At 41.6% G+C, this 26,885-nt stretch overlaps 2 protein-coding genes across 3 annotated transcripts in view; both read left to right on the forward strand.

Annotated features, from left to right (window-relative positions):
• DDX21 (DExD-box helicase 21) overlaps window positions 1–11,301 on the forward strand; it is a 30,747-nt gene extending 19,446 nt beyond the window's left edge. The window contains exons 10-15 of the mRNA XM_032256168.1: window positions 258–377; window positions 1,368–1,441; window positions 4,092–4,251; window positions 5,378–5,512; window positions 7,781–7,825; window positions 8,772–11,301. Of these exons, the coding sequence (XP_032112059.1) occupies window positions 258–377; window positions 1,368–1,441; window positions 4,092–4,251; window positions 5,378–5,512; window positions 7,781–7,825; window positions 8,772–9,041 (804 nt within the window). The 3' untranslated portion in view covers window positions 9,042–11,301. The remainder of the gene's footprint in view (window positions 1–257; window positions 378–1,367; window positions 1,442–4,091; window positions 4,252–5,377; window positions 5,513–7,780; window positions 7,826–8,771) is intronic.
• A 4,293-nt stretch (window positions 11,302–15,594) lies between these two features.
• Window positions 15,595–26,885, forward strand: part of KIFBP (kinesin family binding protein) — a 36,618-nt gene continuing 25,327 nt past the window's right edge. Inside the window, exon 1 of one of the 2 annotated variants that reach the window (XM_032256169.1) lies at window positions 15,595–16,134. In XM_032256169.1, the coding sequence (XP_032112060.1) occupies window positions 15,709–16,134 (426 nt within the window). In that variant the 5' untranslated portion in view covers window positions 15,595–15,708. Of the gene's footprint in view, window positions 16,135–21,607; window positions 22,623–26,885 lie in introns of those variants that run through there. The other variant, XM_032256170.1, reaches the window with a different exon arrangement.

The raw sequence follows: 26,885 nt of genomic DNA on the forward strand, positions 1-26,885 counted from the left end.
TATACCTCTAATGGACAAGCACTGTTTAGACAATGCTTTTTGTAAATTTGCCTACAGGACAGGGACCATTGTTGTAGAAGTTTTAAAAATTGCCAGAGATCTTTAAATTGAAGTGCTAAAGGACCTTCTCCCTCATGCCCCCAGGTATATAAGCACAATTGCTAGTGTTCACTGACCTGCATAGGTTCACTGACCTGCTGCTCAGGTGTTTGTCTCTTTTTTTGGCTTAGTGTCACTCATGTATTTTACTTCAATAGGATGTAGAGTCCTACATTCATCGATCTGGGCGGACGGGCAGAGCTGGAAGGACGGGGGTGTGCATCTGCTTTTATCAGCACAAAGAAGAATATCAATTGGTACAAGTGGAGCAAAAAGCGGTAAAACTATTATTCTTACCTTTCATTCAGCGAATGTTGAGTTCTAAAGTCAGTCTTTGGTTTCTTCGATTTTTGTCCACTTTAAAATATGTATATATTTTTCTAGTGTGTGGCCATGACTGAAAGCTTATTGTTAGGTACACATGCTGTCCTGTGATAAAGGGCCCATTTTGAAGTAACTTTGCGGTTGAAAACAGTGGTTTTGTTTTCATATGTTTGACAGGCGGTTTTCAGACAATGATAATATGAACCAGATTGGGGGCTATAGGAATTGCTTGAAAATCAAATGAATGAGAGTATATCCAAAGGATATAGGGGAGAAGAGACCAATTTTTCCTCCAGAAGAATTGGAATAGTGTATGTAGATACTTGCCCCTTCAGGAGCTTAACTTGTCTCCATCCTCTTGAGTGGACTGCACTTAGTGACTTGATTTCAAAGAAAAGAGTAAGGTGGGGAATGAGGACTTTACAGTGGAGAGATGAACAAACACTACCTGGGCCAGGTGATCGTGGGTCACATCATCAGTGACAGACACACAGGCATGTGCCTCTGATAGAGGTGGTGAGGTGAGTGTTCACCTCCAGTATTCTCCCCCAAATATATAACCCTGAGCATGAGGAAAACACAAGACAATGTCAAATTGAGGGACATTTTACAAAACCGTTGACCATCACTCCTTAAAACTGTTAAAAATCTTGAAAAACAAGGAAAGACAGACATGGAATAAAGTCTGGCGTTCAGTTAACAGTTTAGCAATGTTGGTTTCTTAGTTGAAACAAATATACCATAGCAGTGTAAGGTGTTAACAATAGTAGAAACCTGGAGCTCTCTCTACTGTCTTTGTAGCTTTTCTGTAAATCTAAAATTAAAAGTTCATTTTTTAATGTAATAAATTCATTTGGTCCATATTAAAAAATTAGAGGACTACTAATCTTATTGGAAACAATTGACGTCCATTGCACATTAAACTGTAGTTCATTTTCTTGTAGGGAATTAAGTTCAAACGAATAGGTATTCCTTCTGCAACAGAAATAATAAAAGCTTCCAGCAAAGATGCCATCAGGTATGTTCCTACCACAGTTACGGTCTGTTTAGTGTTTGTTCAAATATTGCATGTCTTTGTACAGTAATGAGATTTGATTTCTTAAAAATTTATTATTTTTCTTATTTTTGAGATAGAGTCTCGCTGTGTTGCCCAGGCTGGTCCCAAACTCCTGGGCTCAAGCAGTCCTCCCACCTCAGCCTCCCAAAGTGCAAAGATTACAGGCGTGAGCCAGCATGCCCAGTCTAGTCTTTTTAACTGATAACCTGCTTATTAGAAAAACAGTGCTGAAGTAGAATTTCAAAAAGTAGATATCCTTGTTTCTACTCATCCCTGCCCAATCCTGTTTACCAGAGGAAACCACTATTAAAACAGTTTGCTTTGTCTAGGATATTTTAAGGGATAATATCTTAGGTATAGTATAAGTTGGCTTATACTAAATAAATTTGTATTTAGTATAAATAGAAATTTATTGGTATTTAGTATAAATAGAAATTTATTTCTATTTATTTCTATCTGGCTGATTGGACCACAGATTACATTCTAAATCTATGTTAATCCAGTTCCTCACCTGGTAGGATGAAAGTTGATTGTTTCTTTAGTAGTAAGTGTCTAGATGGTGAGGATTGGGTTAATTAACAGTTTGCCAAATGGAGGTGCTGTTGGCATTGGAGGCAAGAGAATTATTTTTTATGGGATTGTCCTGCAAATGGAAGGATAATTAGCTGTTTAGGATCCGTGGCTGATTCTCCTGTGCAGAATACTCAGGGTAAGTAGGGTTGGCATTATAAAAACCAGAAACCATTTTCAAGATGCCTCCTGGTGGTGAGCTACATTCTCTGTTAAAGAACCAATGAGTTTGGGCATCATTTTTAGAGGGGTTTCCACAATTACTCTAAATGCTTATTTTACAAACAGACACAGGGAAATTCTGGATGTCAATCAGTATATTAATAGTTCAGGAGCTGGGCACAGTGGTTCACACCTGTAATCTTAGCACTTTGGGAGGCTGAGGCGGGCGGATCACGAGGTTAGGAGTTTGAGACAAGCCTGGCCAATGTAGTAAAACCCTGACTCTAATAAAAAGACAAAAATTAGCTGGCATGGCAGCATGCACCTGTAGTCCCAGCTACTTGGGAGGCAGAGGCAGGAGAATCGCTTGAACCCGGGAGGTGGAGGTTACATGGAGCTGAGGTCGTGCCACTGCACCCCAGCCTGGGCGACAGAGCGACACTTTTGTCTCAAAAAAAAAAAAAAAAAGAAAAAATGGACTGGGCGTGGTGACTCAAACCTGTAATCCAAGCACTTTGGAGGCTAAGGCAGGCGGATCACCTGAGGTCAGGAGTTTAAGACCAGCCTGACCAACATGGCGAAACCCCGTCTTTTAAAAAAAAAAAAAAAAGAAAGAAAAAAAAAGTTCAGGAAAGTTTTGCAAATGAAAGATTTTTGCACTAGGCTTGGTGACTCATGCCTATAATCTCATCACTTTGAGAGGCTGGTGTAGGCGGATGGCTTGAGCTTAGGAGTTCGAGACCAGCCTGGGCAACATGGTGAAATTCCGTCTCTAAAAAAAATACAAAGATTGGCCAGGTGTGGTGGCACATGCTGGTAGTCCCAGCTACTCTGGAGGCTGAGATGGGAGGATTGCTTGAGCCCAGGAGGTTGAGGCTGTGATGAACTGTGATTGTGCTACTGCACTCCACCCTGGGTGGCAGAGTGACACTGCCTCAAATGAAAGAAAGAGAAGGAAGGAGGAAGACACGAAAGGAAGGAAGAGTATATTTAACTGCATTTTTCAAATTTATTTTAGCATGGCATGCTTTTTTTAAAGTGTCCTGCAGACAGGGTTCCCTTGGGTGCCAGTTAAGGACATTTGGGGTTAGAGGGCCAGGAAGGGGAATGGGACAAAGATGCTGGTGGTATACAACAAACAGCCTCCAGAGTGCCAGCCCTGACTGGATGATCTCTTTCAACTTTGAATAGGACATTTATTATTGCCAAGATAATATTGACTCCTTTAAAAATGTACATATAGTCCTATAAAGGTGCTTATCATTTTTTTAAACTGACTTTGGAGGTCTTTTTCTTATTTCTTTAATTTTTTTTTTAAAGAGATGGTATTTCTTAAAATGATTGTGTGTGGCAGAGTCATAGCTCATTGCAACCTCAAGCAGTCCTCCCACCTCAGCCTCCCAAGTAGCTGGGACTAGAGGCATGTGCCACCACACCCAGCTCTGTTTTTAAACTTCAGAATGGAAATAGGTATTTTCTGATCCAGAAAGTAACACATGAATGTATAAAAACTCTCAACATTATTCATCATCACATCTAATGGTAGTATGACATTTTATTGTATCTGTTTTGTGGCTTATATAAGCAGCCCAGATGATGCACATTTTAAAATTATTTATACTTTTTGTATATTGTACGTAACACTGTGGTGAACTTGTTTTATTTCCTTAGGATAGAATGGTGGGGTAAGCGGTAAATTAGAATTACATACAGTCAAAGGAATGGATTTATTACTATAAAAATATGATTATATACATTGCATCAAAATAATGTATTACGCATGTGAATGATTTGGAAAGTTATTGATTTATCTTGAGATGTCTTGGAAATGCAATCTGTCCACTTCTAGTATCCTTTCTAACATACTCTCAAACAACAGGCTTTTGGATTCCGTGCCTCCCACTGCCATTAGTCACTTCAAGCAGTCAGCTGAGAAGCTAATAGAGGAGAAGGGAGCCGTGGAAGCTCTGGCAGCAGCACTGGCCCATATTTCAGGTGCCACGTCCGTAGACCAGCGCTCCTTGATCAACTCAAATGTGGTAAAGTTCTCTGGCACATTCCTGACACTTCATAATTTGGGATATGAGCAGGATGTGAAAGGGTTTCATTTAAACTTCCCAGTTTTCACTTTCTCATGAAGGTAGGAAAGTATTAATTGTATTGTACAATTTCTGGCCGGATGCAGTGGCTCATGGCTGTAATCCCAGCCCTTTGGCAGCCACAGGCAGGAGGATAGCTCGAGCCTAGGAGTTAGAGATCAGACTGGGCAACCTAGTGATACTCTATCTCTACAAAAAATAAAAATAAAAAATTAGCTGGGTGTGGTGGCATGTTGTGGTTTCAGCTACCTGGGAGGCTGGGATGGGAGGAGGGAGGATCACTGAGCCCAGGAGGTCGAGGTTGCAGGGATCCATGATGGTGCCACTGCGCTCCAGCCTGGGAGACAGAGAATCTGCCTCAAAAAAGAAAAGAACCAATAATTTCCATAATTAAACACACACACCACATGCAAATCCATAGAGGCAGAAAATGTGAGTGGTCCCTGGTGGCTGTGGAGGAATGTCAGTGGCTAGTAGGTTTCTTTTGGGTGGATTATGACATGTTCTGAAATTTTGGATAGTGCTGAGTGGTTGCAGATCTTACAAATATACTCAAAACAACAACAAAAAAACCCCCACTGAATTGTGTACTTTCAAATGGTAAATTTTGTGGTATGTGATTTTTAATATTTTTAATCCTAAAGTAGCCTAAACATATATATGCATAAATGCATATGATACATTTACTCAGCATACCTAGAAACTTTAGAAGATGTATGCTTTTTTCTCTTCCTGTAATTTCAAATTTTTATTGAGATAATTGTAGATTTACATATAGTTGTAAGAAATAATATAGAGAGATCCTTTGTATACTCTGCCCAGCTTCCATAAATGGTAATATATATGGAAGCTGTAATACCACAACCAAGATACTGACACTGGTACAGTCAACCAGTCTTAGAGTTCCCCAGGTAAAACCGGGGACTGTTTGTGCTAGTTGTGTGTACATGTGAGGTATATGTTTTAGGAGGAACTTTTCAAGAAATAGTTTAGATTCATGAAAGCGGGTATTTATCAATTAGGTTTATTTTCAGCACTTTAATTTTATTCCCCTTTCTTCTGTAAGGGTTTTGTGACAATGATTTTGCGGTGCTCAATTGAAATGCCAAATATTAGTTATGCTTGGAAGGAACTTAAAGAGCAGCTGGGCGAGGAGATTGATTCCAAAGTGAAGGGAATGGTTTTTCTCAAAGGAAAGCTGGTAAGGCTGGGGTGTCTATTGTAATCTTGAAGGGGCTAAATGTGGGGAAGAAAACCGTGCGATATGGGTTCTTCCTTTTCTCTGGGGATGCTGCATCTCTTCACTCTCTCATCTTCCCTGGGTAATTTCATCCATGATCCTCAGTTGCCACTCTGCCACTGGCAACTACTCTACCTCTATCTCCAGCCCGAACCATTATCCTCACAATGCCAGACTTGATCCAGCTGCTTCCCTGACATCTCCACCTAAGTAGCTTATTTCAAGTAAAGTTTTAGAATCTTTTTTCTCTTAGCAATCCTATTCTAGCACTGGACTTACTCAGAATCTTGAATTCAAATGAAAAATGAAAAATTTTGCCTTCCAAACCCGGTGTTCTTTCTTCTGAGTCCTTTTCTTGGTTAGTGGCATAGACTGTCACACACACATGCAAATCCATAGAGGCAGAAAATATGAGTGGTATCACAGCAATGGTCAAACGTTTTGGTTTCACAATCCCTTTAGCAAATGCTGAGGAAAGCTTTTGTTTGTATGGATTGTATATATTGATATTTATATTAGAAATTAAAACGAACTCGAAAACACAATATCATGTTCATTAGCCATCAGAGTAGTGATGTCATTACATGTCATTTAGTGTCTAGGAAACTCTCCTGTACCCTTGAGAAGAATGAGTGTAGAAAGGGCAGCATTATTATGAAAATATTGACTTGGTGGAGTCCCCAAAAGATCTTGGGTTTCCAGGTTTCCACTGGCCTAGTGAACCAAATCAGGTTTATCTTCAACTCGTTGCATGTATGGCCATGTTGTTTATCTCCTTAAGTATCTCCACAAAACTTGTGGGATAAAGTCTCAACCCTTTCATAGGAGGGTAAGATCCTTCATGTCCTGGCCTCTGCTAGCCTTACAGCTCCATTTCTACCTCATTGCTACCAACACCATTTACTCCAGCAGTGCCCGGTACACCATGCTTTATCTCATCCTAAGTGCATGCTGAACCTACTATTTAGAGTAATCTTTTCCTCCAACGTAGCTTTTATGACTTTGCTTAGCCTCAAGTCTTACCAGGCAATGTTAGGGGCATCTTTATCTGTTCTTCAAAGTCTTAAGGACACATGTTTATTCAGGTAAACTTTTAGCTTTCTGTGTTTGCTTACTGAGAGCCTCAAGAACACTCAGGCAACAACTGTTTTCTAGTTACCTCTCCCCAGTGAATGCCTGGTATATTATACTCTACTTAGTAAATATGTAAGTGAAGATTCCCGGGAATGGCAAAATCCACCAGTAGCTGATGATAAGCATGTTATAATTGGGTAAATTTTTGAGTGAAAGGGGCGTTCCTTATAAAATCTTGCAGTTGAAGACAGCAGGGAGAGGAGTGCATATGTTAACATGTAGTTTGATTATATTTTTAGATGATGTCCTTGATTGGAGAGGATGACACTTAACATTAAAGGTGGTGTCCTGGCTAGGTGCCATGGCTCACACCTGTAATCTCAGCATTTTGGGAAGCTGAGGTGGGAAGATAATTCTTGAGACCAGCCTGAACAGCATAGTGAGACCCTGTCTCTACCAAAAAAAAAAAAAAAAAAAAAAAGCCAGGTGTAGTGGCATGCACCCGTAGGAATCCAAGGTTACAGTGAGTTGTTAATTGCACCACTGTACTCTAGCCTAGACAGTAGAGCAAGACCCTATCTTAAGAGGAAAAAAAAAAGATGGTGTCCTATATTTTTTTCATACTCTTTTACAGGAGGCTGAATTAAGAAAAACTAGAAAATTAACAATAGAAGATCACTTATTTTTCTGCTTTTAATTAGGTCATCCTGAATAGCTGGCATTGCTTTTCTGATGGAAGGCAATATATAATTTAGACTATAGGTTTTAGAGCCATACAGATCAGATTTTCAATACTTGCTCCATTTAGTAGCTCTGAGGCCTTATACAAGTCAACTAACCTTTCCAAGCCTGTTTCCTCAGCAATAAAATGTAGCTCATAGCCACTAGAGGGTTAGCACAGTATGATAGCTAAGACTCTGTAGTTAGAAAGTTATAAATTGTTTGGAGTTCTTTTTTTCAATATTCATTGGCTTTCTGCAGTATACTTCTGGGAGCTATAATGTATTAGCTTTGGTTTAAAGTTCATCTAAAATTACACTGTTTTTTTTTCTTTATGTTTTTTGTTTTCTTTTTTTCACAGAATACGTGGTCTTTTAAAGGGAGTATCTTTAATGTGCGTTGGTTGGATTAACTTCCGTTTGCTTTGATTTCTAGGGTGTTTGCTTTGATGTGCCTACTGCATCAGTAACAGAAATACAGGTATTCTTTTCTCTTAGATTTTAATGTTAACGTACCTAAATTGTAGAATGTTAATTATGAAAATAGAGTATAATAGATTGGGATATAGTAGCCCTGACTCCTTTAGTAAGAGATAATTGATAATTAAATTTTGGGATTTTTCCCTCTAGCTTTTTAATTCTGATATTTTTATAGTTGGATCCACCTGGTTCCTGTATTTCGTTACAATATCCAACTCTCCCTGCCCTTTAACACCATGTATGTTATATAGGTGTGTGTGTGTGTGTGTGTGTGGTTTTTTTTTTTTTTTTTTTTTTTTTTGAGGCCGAGTCTCACTGTGTTGCCCAGGCTGGAGTACAATAGTGCAATTTCAGCTCACTGCAACCTCTGCCGCCTGGGGTTCAAATGATTCTCCTGCCTTAACATCCCAAGTAGCTGGGATTATAGGCACCCCCCACCATATCTGGCTAATTTTTTGTATTTTTAGTAGAGACAGGGTTTCACCATATTGGCCAGGCTGGTCTTGAACTCCTGACCTCAGGTGATCCACCCACCTCAGCCTCCCAACGTGTTGGGATTACAAGGTGTGAGCCACCACTCCCGGCCTACCGACTTTCATAGACATTTAAAATTGCCACATCTTTATTTAGTACTGTGTATTTGTTTTATTACTTTTGGCTGTAGATACCCTGTAGCAATTGAGTGAATAAATGGTTTAATAACTTAATAAATGAAGTAGTGATGAGGGCTATTTCTCATAATGAAACTGTATTTTCCCACACTTCAGTGACACTGGCATTTGGACCATGAAGGCTGGCCAGTGTAATTTTTGACCAGTGACCTATTAAGCACTTACGTTATCACCTTGGTTTTTCTTTGAAGAAATGGCAACATGTTTGTTTTTCTTATGCTTTTTAAAAATTCAGTAGAAATCACAGCATGTGAAAACAAAACCTTATCTCAACAGGAGAAGTGGCGTGATTCACGACGCTGGCAGCTCTCTGTGGCCACAGAGCAACCAGAGCTCGAAGGACCACGGGAAGGATATGGAGGCTTCAGGGGTCAGCGGGAAGGGAGTCGAGGCTTCAGGGGACAGCGGGACGGAAACAGAAGATTTAGAGGACAGCGGGAAGGCAATAGGGGCTCCCGAGGACAGCGATCAGGAGGTGGCAACAAAAGTAACAGATCCCAAGACAAAGGCCAGAAGCGGAGTTTCAGTAAAGCATTTGGTCGATAATTAGAAATAGAAGATTTATATAGCAAAAAGAGAATGATGTTTGGCAGTATAGAACTGAACATTATTTTTCGTGCAAAGTTAAAAGCATATTGTGCTTCCTTTTGACCACTTGCTGAGTCCCTGTCTCAGACAAAAGCAAGCTTCATCTAAATTATTTCATCTGATCATCATCATTTATAACTTTATTTCTACTTCTTCATCAGTTTTACCTTTTGAAGGGTGTATGAATTCATTACATTTTTATTCTAATGCATTATCTAATGCATTATCTATAGATTAGAAGATAAAATCAAGCATGTATCTGCCTATACTTTGTGAGTTCACCTGTCTTTATACTCTAAAGTGTCTCTTAATAGTGTCCTTTTCTAAAGTAAATAAGGGAATGTAACAGTCTCTGGAGGACCACTTTGAGCCTTTGGAAGTTAAGGTTTCCTCAGCCACCTGCTGAACGGTTTCTCATGTGGTCCTATTTGTCTACTGAGACTTAATACTGAGCAATGTTTTGAAACAAGATTTCAAACTTAGCTGGGTTGTAATACAGTTTATACAACTCTAGAGTGTATGCTCTAGAGTTGGAAGACGTATGTTTGATATAGATTATCTACACTTATGTGCATTTTTATATATTTTTAGCTTCTCATTATAAGGTGATTCATGCTTCAGTGAATTCTTCACAGACAGTATACATAAAAGTACATTTTAATAGAAAACCAGGGTCTTTCAGGTATTTCAGATGTATAAGGTAACTCCATAGCTTTCTTTGTAAGAAGTCTGGACAAATTGTGCTTAAATGATAATGTACTCTACTTCTTCCTATTGGGAGATTAACATTATTTACCAAGAAGGACTTAAGGAAGCAGGGGGCACAGGTTTGCATTGCTGAAAAGTATGTAAAAAAGCAAAACAAAAAACACACACTGGAAATAATCAAATGCAAAAAGGTAACAAATTCATAACTGGAGAGCAAAGAGAAGAATAAGTATGATTTGCATGTATAAAGCATTGTTTTAATGGTGAAACCTTCATAGATCACTAATGTTTCTAAAGGTTAACTTCAAGTGGGCAAGCTGGGGTTTTAGGTAGTCAGTGGCCTAGTTCCTAAAGCCACAGTATAGCATCTGTTTGTTAAACTGAATCTCTGTTGAAAGTTTGCTTTAGCTGCTTGGAGGCTTCCTTTTAAGACAAATCATATGTGGCTAAGTTGTTTTGAGGGAACTGAAGAACTTGATGTAGCCCCTGGCCAGATAACTCTGCCTGATTTCTCAGATATTATTTCTCTGGGAAACATTCTGCATAGCACAGGAACTTCAGAGTGGCATTATCTTCTCGCCTTAATTCCTAGAGATTCTTTCTGTACTCGGAATCCTGGAACATACTATGCTAGGAAATTTAAAGCCACATGGTCTGTCTTGTTTTCATTTAATTATTGTGAACACCTAGAATCTTTCTAGGTCCTGGTTTCTCTTGCTTAATCCAGTCTTTATCTCTAACTTTATCTCTAATTTGATCACCATGTACTAGGGGCTCTGATAGCCAGCTCACCTCCTGATCCTTGAGGCAACTTCCTTTTTCTGTTTGAACTTCAGTTCTGTCCGTGAATCCTTTGTAGATGTTTCTTGCCCTCTGGTCTCAGAATTCTCTAGGCTTTTATTCCTTGATTCATTTGACAGTTTTATCACTTTACCCTTATTCCTCGTGGCTTCCCATCAAGCCATGGGTATTAGGTGACAGTGTAATTTATTAGATTCTGGTTTTGCCCAAATACTGGGCATGCTTTAATAACAACGGAACTATTTCATTATTTGGATAGGCGTGGGTACATTATCAAGCTGATTAAAAGGATATGGTACCCATCCTTTAGAAAAGAACAGCTAAAACCATGTTGTGGATTATGGATTTAGCATAAAGAAAAATAATCAGACATAGATTAAGAGTAAGAGGGAAGATAAATAGAAATTTCACTTCACATAACTTAAGACATGGCTGTTTTAATAAATGGAACTAAAGTTTCTCCTAGATCCCAGAATTCAGCCTGTATTTATAAATGTATAATGTATTTTGTTATTATTTGGTTTAACTGAACTTGTTGGGCTAGCTTGGTAAATGTTACAATTTTTACTATTTTCTACGGAGAATATTTTCTAATTTAAGTTGGAGCTATCTGTGCAGTGGTTTCTCTACAGTTGTACATAAATGTTTTTACTATAAAGTGAGCTAATGTATAAAACTCTGTACTACAATAAAGATAGTAATACTTTGATTTCGGTGGCTTTTGTTTTCTAAAATGAAAATATTATTATAAAAATAATAAAAGCTAGACATAAAGATCTGAACATAAGAGAAAAAAACAAATAGGCCAGGCATGGTGGCTTATGCCTGTAATCCCAGCACTTTGTTTTTTTGGTTTGTTTTGTTTTTTGTTTTTCGCTATCTCCAGTAATGGCTATAAGCAAAATCCCAGCACTTTGAAAGGCTGAGATGGGTGGATCACGAGGTCAGGAGTTCCAGACCAGCCTGACCAACATGGTTGAACCCCATCTCTACCAAAAACAGAAAAATTAGCCAGGCGTGGTGGCTAATCCCAGCTACTTGGGAGGCTGAGGCAGGAGAATCGCTTGAGCCTGGGAGGCAGAGGTTGCAGTGAGCTGAGATTGTGCCATTGCACTCCAGCCTGTGCTACAGAGTAAGACTCTTGTCTCAAAAAAAATAATAATAATAATAGTCACCCTCATCTAATATTTTAGTGAGAAATTTTCTACATACTCATTTATAAAATTGGAATCATTTAATTTTGTGAATAGCTTTCCCCCCCTCAACATGTTATGCACAATTGTGTACAAGCCTACAAGGACAATTTTGAAGGATATGTTATCTTGTATGGATATGCCACTATACATTTAACCAGTACTTGATGGCCATGTTGGTTATTTCTAATTTTTCACCATTATAAACAACCCTAAGTTAACATCCTCATATAAGTGTTTGCATACTTGTCTGTCACCTTCGGATATGTTTTCTAAAGGCAGAACTGCAGCTTTGAACTCCTGGGCTCAAGTGATCCTCTCCTCTCAGTCTCCCAAGTAACTGAGACTATAGGTGGGCACCACCAAACCTGGCTAATATTTACATTTTTTGTAGAGCTGGGGTCTCATTCTGTTGATCAGGCTGGTCGTGAACTCCTCGTCTCAAGCAATCGTCCTGCCTTGGCCTCCCAAAGTGCTGGGATTATAGGTGTGAGCCACCATGCCTGGCCTTTTCTAATTATCTGTCATGAGATAGATCTCCAATCATTGCATTATGGTTTATGTATTTAACATATTTATTGTTTTCCCTATACCAGGGCATGGATTTTTGCCTTTTTTTGAGGCAGGGTCTGTCTGTTGCCCAGGATTGAATGTGGTGGCGTGATCATAGCTCATTGCAGCCTTGAACTCCTGAGCTCCAACAATCCTCTTGCTTTAGTCTCCCACATAGATAAGACTATAGCCATGTGCTGCCATACCTGGCCAATATTTCTTTTAAGAATTTTTTTGTAGAGCTGGGAATCTCACTACATTGCCCAGGCTGGTGAATTTTTGTACATTTTTTACTACGGAATTCCCAGCACCTACAACAGTGCCTGGCAAATGGCAGACACTAAATATTGAACAAGTGAACAAGTTTTTTTTCCTTTTTTTTTTTTTTTAGACAGCATCTCACTCTGTCACCCGGGCTAGAGTGCAGTGGCTTGATCACAGCTCACCACAGCCTCCATCTCCCAGGTTCAGGTGATCCTCCCAGCCTCAGCCTCCTGAGTAGCTGGGAGTATAGGGATCTACCACCATGCCTGGTTAATTTTTTTTTTTTTTTTTTTTGTAGACATGGGGTTTTGTCATGTTGCCCAGGCTGGTCTTTAACTCCTGGGCTCAATTGATCCCCTTCGCCCCCCCAACTCCAGCCTCCCAAAGTGCTAGGATTACAGGTGTGAGCCACCACACCTGGCCCAAATCATTTTAAATATACTGGGGGATGCACTGATAGGAGGCCAGACTTATTACTTATTAGAAGTAATCAGATGAGGATGGGCACGGTGGCTGATGCCTGTAATCCCAGCATTTTGGGAGGCCGAGGTGGGTGGGTCATAAGGTCAGGAGAAGACCAGGCTGGCCAACATGGTCAAACTCTGTCTCTACTAAAAATACAAAAAATTAGCCGGGGCATAGTGGCGTGCCCCTGTAATCCCAGCTACTCGGGAGGCTGAGACAGGAGAATCGGTTGAACCCAGGAGATGGAGATTGCAGTGAGCTGAGAGCATGCCATTGCACTCTAGCCTGGGCGACAGGGTGAAACTCAATCTCAAAAAAAAAAAATAAATGGTGGCCTAAATTAATGGGAGATAAAAAGATGTACACAGAACTATTTAGGAGGTAGAATAGTACTATTTGGTTTTAGGCTTAATAATAACAAAAGAGACCTGGTACAATGGCTCACACCTGTAATCACAGCACTTTGGGAGGCCACGGCGGACAGATTACTTGAGGCCAGGGGTTCGAGACCAGTCTGGCCAACATGGTGAAACCCCATCTCTACCAAAAATATAAAAATTAGCCAGGTGTGGTGGTACACACCTGTAATCCCAGCTACTCAGGAGGCTGAGGTGGCAGTGAGCCAAGACCAAGCCAATGCACTCCAGCCTAGGTGACAAAGCAAGACTCCGTCTCATAAATAAAAAAGAGGCTCGGCTTGGTAATCCCAGCACTTTAGGAGGCTAAGGTGGGAGGATCACTTGAGCCCAGGATTTCGAGATCAGCCTGGGCAACGTGGCAAGACCCCATCTCTTCCCATTTGAAAATGGGAAGGAAGGGGCATGTGAAGAGGAAGATAATAAATTTAGACTTCAGCATACTGACATACAGCAGCTATTGAAACATTCAGGTGTGATTATTCTAGCTGGATGTTGGATATTCCAGTCTGGAGCTCTGGAGAGCCATCTGGCCTGGAGACAAAGTTGTGGGAGTGAGCAGCACATGTAATGATAGAACTGGAAATGGATAAGATCTCCCAGGAATAAAGTTTAGGAAGGAATTTTTAGGAGCATTAAGACTTAAAAGGACAGACATTTAATTTTATTTGTTTTTCAGAATAATTCTGTGGAGGTAAGTAGTAGTATTTATATTTTACTATGAGAAACCTGAAGCTTAAAAAAGCTAACTTGTCAATAAGAAAGCTGGTCGATCTGAGATTCGAACTGTATGTCCATGACCTTCTAAAATCAATGCTCATTTGTATGTCTTGAAGCACTTTACACAGGGGGTGCTTAACAGTTAAAATCTTATATCACCCCTCCCCATTTGACTTGATAACTTAGGAAGGTAAAAGATATGAGGTGGCTTTCACAGTTGTGGAACTTAGCTCTTGTTACCCTGGGCAGTTGTACAGATTCCAGGGTCAAAGTGAAAATATTTATCTATTACTGTTTTGTATATTTATGGCTCTCGATCAAGAGATTATATATTAATAACGATAATAATTGCCGGGGGGTGGGTGGCTCACGCCTGTAATCCCAGCATTTTGAGAGGCCCAGGTGGATGGATCACCTGAGGTCGGGAGCTCGAGACCAACCTGACCAACATGAAGAAACCCCATCTCTACTAAAAATACAAAATTAGGCAGGCGTGGTGGCGCATGCCTGTAATCCCAGCTACTCAGGAGGCTGAGGCAGGAGAATCGCTTGAACCCGGGAGGCAGAAGTTATGGTGAGCAGAGATCCCGCCATTGCATGCCAACCTGGGCAATAAGAGGGAAACTCCAACCCCCACCGCCAAAAAAAAAATCAGATCTTGGCCACATTTCAATCTTTTGTCTTTATTTTTATTTTACTTTAAGTTCTGGGATACATGTACAGAACATGCAGGTTTGTTACATAGGTATACGTGCGCCATGGTGGTTTGCTGCACCTATCAACCCGTCATCTAGGTTTTACGTCCCACATACATTAGGTATTTGTTCTAATGCTCGTTTTCTCTTCTTTTCTAAGGCTGTCTCACTGTAACCACCTCTTGAGCTCAAGCGATCCTTCCGCCTCAGCCTCCATAGTAGCCGGGACTACAGTCGCGCGCCACCATGCCCAGCTAAAAAAAATTATTGTAGAGATGGGTCTTGCTATGTTGCCTACGGCACTGTGGGCATCCCAAAATAGGATTACAGACGTGAGCCAAGGCGCCTGGCCTTTTTTAAAACATAAGTTTTTATCCAGTGATAGGCTGTGGTATACACTCAATGTCTAAAGGTTTTTGTCTTTTAGTTAATATCAGTTGACGCGAATAGACTTAGCTAGCCATACTTGTAAACAATATTCGTTAAAGTAAGCCGATATTAAACATTTTTATATAAATCCGTCCTCACAGGGTCAATCTAGAGATAAACTCACCGCTGCAGGGGGCGGGGAAGGAGGCGGGAACATGCTCATTTACAACTTCATTTCCATGAGAATGGTTGCTGTGGTGACTGCTCCGTCTTCCCATTGGCCGCTGACGAGCGTATTGCGGTTTTACGGACGGGTTTTATTGGTTCCCGTTCCGCAGCGGCCCCCGACCTGTCGAGAGCCGTAAGTAAAGTGTCGCAAAGCAGAAGGAAGGCGGGAGTCCAGACGGCAAACATTGAGGAAAGCCAGGCAGGAGAAGCTGCTATGGCGAACGTTCCGTGGGCCGAAGTCTGCGAGAAATTCCAGGCGGCGCTGGCCCTGTCGCGGGTGGAACTGCATAAAAATCCGGAGAAGGAACCGTACAAGTCCAAATACAGCGCCCGAGCGCTGCTGGAAGAGGTCAAGGCACTGCTCGGCCCCGCGCCTGAGGACGAGGATGAGCGGCCTGAGGCCGACGACGGCCCGGGTGCGGATGACCACGCCCTGGGGCTGCCGGCAGAGGTGGTGGAGCCCGAGGGGCCGGTAGGCCAGCTAGCGGTGAGGCTGGCGGTCATCGAGTTCCACCTCGGGGTGAACCACATCGACACGGAGGAGCTGTCGGCGGGGGAGGAGCACTTGGTGAAATGCCTGCGGCTGCTGCGCAGATACCGGCTCTCGCACGACTGCGTCTCCCTCTGCATCCAGGCGCAGGTGAGAGCGAGCCCCGCCAGGCCGGCCCCTGACGGTGAATGGGAGGGATGGGGAGGAGCCCTTGCCAAGGCCAAGGGCAGAGGTTCTAAGGCGCAGTTCGTCTCCACGTTTTTTGAAGCTCTGGACTGAGTCCCAGAGAGCGTCTATGATCTTCAAAAAGGCCAGTCTAAAGGACTTATTGCTTTGTAACTAGATCTCCCACTGTCGCCCCCAAGCTCCCTGTTCACCCTTGTCGCCCACTCTAACATCGCTTGCTGCTGCTTCACTTAGTTGTGGCGATGCATTGGTATCGGAGACCCTCCTGCATCGTCATGCGTTTTCCTCTCCACCACTCCAACTCCTTTTCATTCTATTAAGAAAATACAAAAAATTAGCCTGGCATGGTGGCGCATGCCTATAATCCCAGCTACTCAGGAGGCTGAGGCAGGAGAATTGCCTGAACCCAGGAGACGGAGGTTGCGGTGAGCCGAGATCGCGCCATTGCGCTCCAGCCTGGGTAACAAGAGCAAAACTCCGTCTCAAAAAAAAAAAAAAAAAAAAAAGAAAATCCGAAGTAATTTGAATCTTAACGTCTCAAGGAAATGACAATGACTGGAGTACATTTTTGTTTGTTTGTTTTGTTTTCTTAGAGATGGGGTCTCACTGTGTCGCCCAGGCTGGAGTTCAGTGGTACCATCATAGCTCATTTGCAGCCTCCACCTCTTGGGCTCAAGCAGTCCTCCTGCCTCAGCCTTCATAGTAGCTGGGACCACAAGTGCATGCCACCGCTCCCGGTAATTTTTTAAAATTTCCATAGAGACGGGTGTTTCACTATATTGCCCAGGCTAGTCTTGAACTCTTGGACTCAAGTGATCCTTCTGTCTCGGCTTCCCAAAGTGCTGGGACTACAGGCCTGAGCCGCAGTGCTTGGCTTAGGATACATTCTTAATTCAAACCAAAATGTCCAAAATTTTTAGCTTCCTTTCTTATCAAATTCATTCGTTTGTATCTCAGGGAATTCTTCTCCAGTCTTCAAAACCCATTTCAAGAATCACTTCCTTTAGTATTAATAATTTTCTTGGGACCATTTTAAACCAAACTAATCTCTCCTTCCTATCTTTGAATTCTTATAATAACTTTTTGTTTCCCATTTATAAGGTGTTTGGTTTATTCATTAAATCTGGGCAGGGCAAGTGGCTTACATCTGTAATCCCAGCATTTTGGGAGGCCGAGGTGGGAAGACGGTGTGAGGCCAGGAGCCTGAGACCAGCCTAGGCAACAAGGTCAGACACTGTCTCTACAAAAAAAAAAGAAAAAACCAAAAACCCACGCCAAAAAAACAAACAAACAAGAACAATCCAAAAAACTAGCCAGGCATAGTGGTACATGCCTGTGGTCCTAGCTACTAGGGAGGCTGAGGCAGGAGAATTGCTTGAACCTGGGAGGTGAAGGTTGCAGTGAGCCAAGATTGCGGCACTGCACTCCAGCCTGGGGACAGAGCAAGACTCTGTCTCAAAAAAAAAAAAAAAAAAAAAAAAAATTGCAATTATCTGTCCAGAAACTAGAACAAGTTATTAATGAGGATGTCTCTGAACTAAGAAGTGAATAATATTGGAGATACGCACTGGTCCAGAAGCACTTGACAAAGCTAAGGCATTGGCAGTAGGTGCTGGAGGACATCATGTGCAGCATAAAAAGCTAGCCAACATCCGTCAAGGCTCCTTGGTCTACGTTGAGCAGGTATTCTATATTCCTGCACCTCTGAAATGGACCTGGGCAAAAGGGTAAAGGCTGTTGGCCTGAGAGTGGGCAGGTATGGGAGACAACCCTGTGCAGATGGTTTGCCACACATCCCTTCTTGTGGACTTGGCATTTTGGAAGAACCCTTTGCCAGAGGATGAGATGATTTTAATTTTATGCTCCCACCTAAAATTGTTTCACTGTTTTTATAAGGTGTTAATTTCTTGAGTACTTTATAATATGCCTGTAGCTTGGGTAAACCATGTAAACTTTTTTTTTTTTTTTTTTGGGAAAAAGGAAAGAGAAAGAAAAAAGAAAGAGAAAGAAAAAAGAATGAAAGAGAGAAAAAGGAAGAGAAAGTGAGAGAGGGAACAGGAGTCGGAGTCTTGCTTTATTGCCCAGGCTAGAATGCAGTCTAAAAATGGGTATTGAAAACCTCTTTTATACCAATAATTGTGCTTAACAATGGAGACAGGAAGGAATAAGGGAGGAAAATAACAAACAAGCAGCCAACCAATGTTTCATTTAAACCTGTGAAATGCTATGCAATTACTGAGGAGTGATTTACTTCCAATTATGTAGTCGCTTTTAGAGTAGGTGTGATGTGGTACTGATAAGAATGTATGTTTTGTGGATTTGGGGTGGAAAGTTCTATAAATGTTCATTAAGTTTACTTGTTCCGGGTCTGAGTTCAAGTCCTTGTTAATTTTCTGTCTCGTTGATCTGTGTAATATTGACAATGTGATGTTAAAGTCTCCCACTATTGTTGTGTAGGAGTCTAAGTCTCTTTATAAGTCATTAAGAACTTGCCTTATGTATCTGGGTGCTCCTGTATTGGGTGTGTATATATTTAGGATCGTTAGCTCTTCTTGTTGCGTTGATCCTTTTACGGTTATGTAATGTCCTTCTTTGCCTCTTTTGATCTTTGTTGCTTTAAAGTCTATTTTATCAGAGGCGAGAATTGCAACTCCTGCTTTTTATTTATTTTTTTTTGCTATCCATTTGGTTGGTAAATCTTCCTCCATCCCTTTGTTTTGAGTCTTTGTTTATCCTTGCGTGTGAGATGGGTCTCGATGCAGCGTACCAATGGGTTTTGGCTTTTTATCCAATTTGCCTATCTGTGTCTTTTGATTGGGACATTTAGTCAATTTAAATTTAGGATTAATAATAATATATGTGAGTTTAATACTGCCATTTGATGCTAGCTGACTGTTTTGCCCATTAGTTGATGTAGATTCTTCATTATATTGATGCTCTTTACCTTTTGGTATATTTTTGGAATGACTGATAACGGGTTGTTCCTTTCTATGTGTAGTGCTTCTTTCAGAAGCTCTTGTAAAGCAGGCCTGGTGGTGATGAAATCTCTGAGTACTTGCTTGTTCATGAAATATTTTATTTTTCCTTCACTTATGAAGCTTAGTTTGGCTGGATATGAAATTCTGGGTTGAAAGTTCTTTTCTTTAAGGATGTTGAATATTGGCCCCCACTCTCTTCTGGCTTGTAGGGTTTCTGCTGAGAGATCTGCTGTGAGTCTGATAGGTTTCCCTTTGGGGGTAACCTGACCTTTCTGTCTGGCTGCCCTTAGCATTTTCTCCTTCATTTCAACCCTGGTGAATCTGACGATTATGTGCCTTGGGGTTGCTCTTCTTGACGAATATCTTTGTGGTGCTCTCTCTATTTCCTGGACTTGAATATTGGCCTGCCTTGCTAGGTTGGGGAAGTTTTCCTGGATAATGTCCTGAAGAGTATTTTCTAGCTTGGATTGATTCTTTTCGTCACATTCAGGTACACCTATCAAACGTAGATTAGGTCTTTTCACATAGTCCCATATTTCTTAGAGACTTTGTTCATTCCTTTTTACCCTTTTTTCTCTACCCTTTTTTGTCTTCTCATTTTATTTCATTGAGTTGGTCTTCGACCTCTAATATCCTTTCTTCTGCTTGGTCAATTCGACTGTTAAAACTTGTGCATACTTTGCAAAGTTCTCGTATTGTGTTTTTCAGCTCCATTAATTCACTTATATTCCTCTCTAAATTGTCTATTCTCGTTAGCATTTCATCAAACCTTTTTTCAAGGCTCTTAGTTTCTTTGCATTGGGTTAGAACATATTCTTTCAACTCACAGAAATTTCTTATTATCCACCTTCTGAAGCCTGATTCTGACAATTCATCACCCTCATTCTCCATCAGGCCTTGTTCCCTTGCTGATGAGGAGCTGCAATCCCCTGAAGCAGGAGAGGCATTCTGGTTTTGGGTGTTGGTTTCTTCCCATCTTTGTGGATTTATCCACCTGTTCTTTGTAATTGCTGACTTTCAGATTGGGTCTCTGAGTGGATGTCCAGCTTGGTGGTGGTGATGTTATTTCTGTTTCTTTATTTTCCTTTGGCAGATGCCCCTCCCCTACAGACCTGGACCTTCCCGGGTTCAGCTATGCTTGCTGTGAAACTCTCAACCCTCAGGATTTCCAATTGCTGTTTTTTTGTGGGGGTGGGACCAGCCGAGCCTGATCACCTGGCTCCCTGCCTCAGAGCCCCCTTTTTTTCTTTTCCTAATTGAATGGTCGCTTCTCTCCCAGGTGCCCCAGTCGCCCGCCAAAAAGGCACTGGGATCTATGCGATTTCCTGTGCGGTGACCGCGCTGGCTGAAACAGTGGCACTGAGATTTGTGACACTTTTCTGCCTGGGAATCTTCCGGTCTGGCTCCTGGCTTCAGTCCCCTTTTCAATCAGCTGAATGGGTGACTCTGCCTTCCTGGAGCTCCAAACGCCAACTAAAAGGGCACCCAGTCCTGCATATTCCGCACTGAGAACCACTGCACCAGGACGCCAGCAAAACAGCTGTGCGGGCCAAAAGAGTCGTGCTGGCGACCCGTGGGGCTCCTCCGCTGGGAATCTCCTGGTCCGTAGGCAACAAAAATTCGTCTGGAAGTCTGGCGTCCACTCACTCCCTGTGCCTTCACTGGGAGCTGCAATCCTGAGCTGCTGCTAGTCGGCCACCTTGGATCTCTCTCCCCAAGTAACCTTTTTTTTTCTTAGGCAAAGTTTAGACTGTTAGTGTGGTGACACAGTTTCTTTTTCATGTGGTTTTTTGGTTTTTTTTTTTTTTGAGACAGAATCTTACTCTGTTGCCCAGGTTGGATAGCGGTAGCACCTCACAGCCCACTGTAACTTCCACCATCTTGGCTCAAGCGATCCTTCCACCTCAGCCTCCCAAGTAGCTGGGACCACAGTTGTGTGCCACCACACCCAGCTAATTTTAGTATTTTCGTAAAGACGGGATTTCATTAGATTGCTCAGGCTGGTCTCAAACTCTTGAGCTCAGGCCATCTACCTACCTCAGCATCCTAAAGTGTTGGGATTACCGGTATGAGCCACCATGGCTCGTCTTTTTAAAATTTTAGAATGACTTTTCATCTTTTTTTTTTTTTTTTTTTTGAGACGGAGTTTCGCTCTTGTTACCCAGGCTGGAGTGCAATGGCGCCATCTCGGCTCACCGCAACCTCCGTCTCCTGGGTTCAGGCAATTCTCCTGCCTCAGCCTCCTGAGTAGCTGGGATTACAGGCACATGCCACCATGCCCAGCTAATTTTTTTGTATTTTTAGTAGAGACGGGGTTTCACCATGTTGACCAGGATGGTCTCGATCTCTTGACCTCGTGATCCACCCGCCTCGGCCTCCCAAAGTGCTGGGATTACAGGCTTGAGCCACCGCGCCCAGCTGACTTTTCATCTTTTATGTGTGTTTCCGGTTTGTTTGATATGAGGGAAAAATTCTAATACCTTGAGAATCAAGGGGATGGGGATTTTGGTTGTAGGCCTTTTATGATAATTAACCCTGAGTGGTGGTGTAGAAAAATATGTAAATTTTTTTCTGTTTCAAGACTTCAGACTACATCAAGAAGAGGACTGTAATGCAACAGTATTTGTAATGCTTCCAGAGGTCTCAGATGAGGAGTTTTTTGGAAATGGGTTGGAAGAGGATTAAAATATCCTGGGTTAGTGTAGTAATATTACAGTAGGATCCTTAGGTTGATGCTGACTTTTATTTGGGGTAAGTTTATATTTTGTGTGGTGTTTATTTACTTTTTTGAAGAGGAGGATGTAGTAGAAACAGTGTTACAAATCAATTTCAGTAATGGGGTAGACCCTGTTCTCAGTAGGGGTGACTTATGAGGGCCAAAGCTTGCTCCAGTGGTCTCTTTTTGTTTTATTTTCTTTGCTTTTATCTTTTTTGTTTTACATTTTGAGAGAGGAGAGATTTTCTATTAAGGAAGGTTATTGCTAGTGAATTTGATTATTGGGGTGTCACAGTGGGGTTGGAGAGGGACTGCAGCATGACCCTTGTCTACTGACCCTCCACAAAGAGCATGTGGTGCCCCTGCCTTTGGGAAGATAATTTGCTCTCTTGTTAGTTTTGCAGGCTACCTCAGATTCTCTGTTGAATTGCTGTTAAGAAATACAGACCAGCGTTGTTTCTGGACTCTCGTTGGGCGAGGTTTTCCTGAGTTTTATGTCCCTTAGTTCACATCGTGTTACCCAGAACAAATGCTTCACTGTCCTCTGAACAGGCAGTACTCCTGTGGCTCTGTGTCTTGGCCCGTTTAGTTTTCTTCAGCTTGAAGGCCCTTTGCCACACTTACTGACAGCCACTCATGTTCCTGGTATGACCTGGATTGCCGCCTGGTCCCTGAAACCTTCCAGCGCCCATTCTGCAGCATTCCCAGAGCACGGGACTTTTCTCTTTTCTACTGACTTTGCTTGGTTCTCCTTGCGGGTTGGTAACTTCTGTCTCTTTGCCCCTCACTAATTGTTCACCCATGAGAATTAGGTATTATTCCTTTTAAATATCCAGGGACCATATAGTCTTTACTTTTTATACATGATACGTATTACTCTATTTTGTGTGTGCAAGGTATCTGGCACATGGACCTGTGATTACTAGCATGAGGCAAATAAATCTCAGCTAGAATGCACAGGTTAAAGAAAGCTTTTTTTTTTTTTTTGAGACGGAGTTTCACTCATGTTACCCAGGCTGGAGTGCAATGGCACGATCTCGGCTCACCGCAACCTCCGCCTCCTGGGTTCAGGCAATTCTCCTGCCTCAGCCTCCTGAGTAGCTGGGATTACAGGCATGCACCACCATGCCCAGCTAATTTTTTGTATTTTTAGTAGAGACGGGGTTTCACCATGTTGACCAGGATGGTCTCGATCTCTTGACCTCGTGATCCACCCGCCTCGGCCTCCCAAAGTGCTGGGATTACAGGCTTGAGCCACCGCGCCCGTCGCAAAACCTTTTTTTTTTAAATTTAATTTTATTTCTCTTTATAGAGATAGTGTCTCATTATATTGACCAGGCTGGTTTCAAACTCCTGGCCTCAAGTGATCCTCCCATCTCAGCTTCCCAAAGTGCCAGGATTACAGGCATGAACCACTGAGCCCAGCCTAAATAAAGCTTTTAAAAGCTCCGGCAACCTCAAGGTTGTTAACCTGGTCATCTCATGGTAATTAGAAAATCTGATTGGCTGCTTTAGATTTCTTTATTAAAAACCTAAATAAACTGATTAAGTTTTAGGCATTCTTTCAAATGTTTCTTGGTGAAAAGATTGGGAACTATTCTATTTGGTGCTTTATGAAAGTATTTTGAATTAATGTACGTACCAGTTATTGCCATTTCTTAAGTCCAAAAGTTTTTTCTGGTCAAATAAATAGGAATTAACTGGGTATAGTGGCATGCACTGTAGCCCAGCTGCTTAGGAGGCTTAGGTGGGAGGACTGCTTGAGCCTGGGAGATCAAATTTGCAGTAAGCTATTATGTGTTACTGTACTCCAGCCTGGGTGACACAGTGAGACCCTGTCTCAGAAAAAAAAAAAAAAAAAATTGTTGAATGATCCTTTTTTTGTATAAGACTATGTATATATACACACACACACGTTTACATTATATATACACATATAAAAAGCTTATATATACACATGTAAATATGTACAAATGTATATAACGTGTGTGTTTATGAAAGAGTTTTGCAGTATCAGTTCATGGGAATTCATGATTTTCTAACTGCTTTGTCTTAATCTGGTGTCTTCTTGGGGAACTACAGAACCTAATCTTCTTGGGGAACTACAGAACTTGGCCCTACATTATTTATCAAAAGAGACTGATATTACATTAGATTATCCAAAGAGAATTCTGTCTTTGCTGGGTTCCAGGTGCCTTAGGAATGAGTTTTATCTGATATTCCTTCTGATCCTTGTTATCAGCAATATATACTGGCACTACCATCATGATTACTTAACTTTAGTAACATTTCCTGGGAAATTAGTAGATTGCTGTCCCCACTTCCAGGTTATATAGGTATAAGGAGTACTTTTTTGTTATTGTTCACAGCTTCATTGAGTTGCAATTGGCATATAACAAACTGCACATTTTTTTTTTTTTTTTTTTTTTGAGACGGAGTTTCGCTCTTGTTACCCAGGCTGGAGTGCAATGGTGCGATCTCGGCTCACCGCAACCTCCGCCTCCTGGGTTCAGGCAATTCTCCTGCCTCAGCCTCCTGGGTAGCTGGGATTACAGGCACGCGCCACCATGCCCGGCTAATTTTTTGTATTTTTAGTAGAGACGGGGTTTCACCATGTTGACCAGGATGGTCTCGATCTCTTGACCTCGTGATCCACCCGCCTCTGCCTCCCAAAGTGCTGGGATTACAGGCTTGAGCCACCGCGCCCGGCCCAACTACACATATTTTTAAGGGTACAGTTTGATGAGTTTTGACAGAATATACTTGTACCTGTGAAAAAATCACTGTGATCAAGATATGAACATAACTGTTACCACCAAAAGTTGCCTTGTGTTCCTTTGCAGTCCCTCCCTCTCTCCTATATTCTTTTCCTTCCTTCTGCTTGCCCCCAACCCTGCATTTTATAGAATTTTATTTTATTTTAGAGACAGAGTCTCACTGTGTTGCCTAGGCTGGACTCAAACTCCTGGGATCATGTGATCCTCCCACCTCAGCCTCCTGAGTAGCTAGGATTATGTAAAAATTTATTTTATGTTATTTTATTTTGGAGACAGGGTCTGGCTCTGCCACCTAGGCTGGAATGTAGTGTCGTGATCTTGGCTCACTGCAACCTCTGCCTCCTGGGCTCAAACCATCCTCCCACCTCAGCCTCCTAAGTAGCTGAGACTACATGGTCACACCAGCACACCCGGCTAATTTTTGTATTTTTTGTACAGGCAGGGTTTTGCCATGTTGGCCAGGCCTCAAGTGATCTGCCTACCTTGGCCTCCCAAAGTGCTGGGATTACAGGCATGCGTTAGTGTACCCAGCCTATGTAAATTTTATATAAATGAAATCATATTGTATATACTGTTGTTTTGGCCTACCTTTTTTTCACTCAACATCATTATTTCACTGCTGTATGTCTTTTCATTTTCAGTTTATAATAGGGTGGATTACATTGATTTTTGTACATGTTGAACTAACATTGCATTCCTGGGATAAACTCCATTTGGTCATAATGTATTATCCTTTTTATATATTGTTGAACTGAATTCACTAAAATTTTGTTTAAAATGTTTGCATCTGTGTTCATGAAGGATTTCAGTCTGTAGTTTTCTTGTTACATCTTTGGTTTAATATAAGATGGGACATGTTCTGTCCTTTTTTCTGGGAGTGTTTGTTTAGTGTTGGTATTATATTTCATTACATATTTGGTAGAATTTACCAGTAATACTTTTTTAGCTGTTTTTATTTTATCTTTTGCTTTTCTCCTTACCTAGTTTGGTATGATGGCAAAGATATGATATGTGAAAGATGCAAGACCTTCCAGTGTAGCTTTTCTACCCTTCATAGAATTTATAGCGTATTTAAAGAATAATTCACATAAAGGTTGGGCACAGTGGGTCATGCTTGTAATCCCAGCACTTTGGGAGGCCGAGGCAGGTGGATCACTTGAGGTCAGGAGTTTGAGATCAGCCTGACCAACATGAAGAAACCCCGTCTCTACGAAAAATACAAAAAATGGTCAGGTGTGGTGGCGGGCCCCTGTCATCCCAGCTGCTTGGGAGGCTGAGACACAAGAATTGCTTGAAGCTGGGAGGCGGAGGTTGCAGTGAACCGAGATCATGCCACTGCACTCCAAACTGAACAGAGCAAGACTCTTTCTCCAAAAAAAAAAAAAAGAAAAGAAAAAGTAATAATAATTCACATAAAATGTCAATAGTGTTTATCTCTGGGAGTCAAACTTTAAAAAAAAAAAATAGAAAACACCAAAGCTAATTTAATTTGAAAAATATAGGTTTGCCAGGTGAGTTGGGTGGCTCATGCTTGTAATCTCAACGCTTCAGGAGGCCGAGGTAGGCGGATCTCGAGGTCAGGAGTTTGAGACAAGCCTGGCCAACATGGCAAAATCCTGCCTCTAATAAAAATACAAAAATCAGCTGGGCGTGGTGGTGGGCACTTGTAATCCCAGCCAATCAGGAGGCTGAGGCAGGAGAATGGCTTGAACCTGGGAAGCGGAGGTTGCAGTGAGCTGAGATTGCGCCGCTACAGCCTGGGCAACAAGAGAAACTCTGTCTCAAAAAAAAAAAAAAGGTATTCTAGTTTCCTTACATGGTCCTTACCTTCAGGATCTTAACAGTTTATGATCCAGAAGAAGAATCTTAGTCATTGTTGGACATACTCTAGGGGTCTCTGTTTGGTTTCAGATTTATCACACACCAAGAATTGTGGCTTCCTATGGCATAGTCTACCCTGGTTCTAGCAGGCCAGGCACAACCCTATCCCATAATAGAGTGTGACTAACCAGTTTCTGGTACTAGGTGAGTGTCTAGACTACCTAGGTTAGGTGCAGTTTGCTGCAGTGGGGCTTACTGGTGTCTTGGTTAAAGGAGTCTCCCAAGCACTGTCTATCATCAAAGGAGAAATAAGTTGAACTAAAGAGTAAGGAAAAGGTGACCTGTAGGTCCATTTCTAAGGTCAGGAAATGATAATCAGTAAGTTATTAGGAAGGCAGAGCCCTTTGTATCAGTCCATTATCA

The sequence above is a fragment of the Sapajus apella genome, unplaced genomic scaffold (assembly GCF_009761245.1).
Source record: "Sapajus apella isolate SASKATOON/1434 unplaced genomic scaffold, GSC_monkey_1.0 scaffold94, whole genome shotgun sequence".
Lineage (NCBI taxonomy): Eukaryota > Metazoa > Chordata > Mammalia > Primates > Cebidae > Sapajus > Sapajus apella.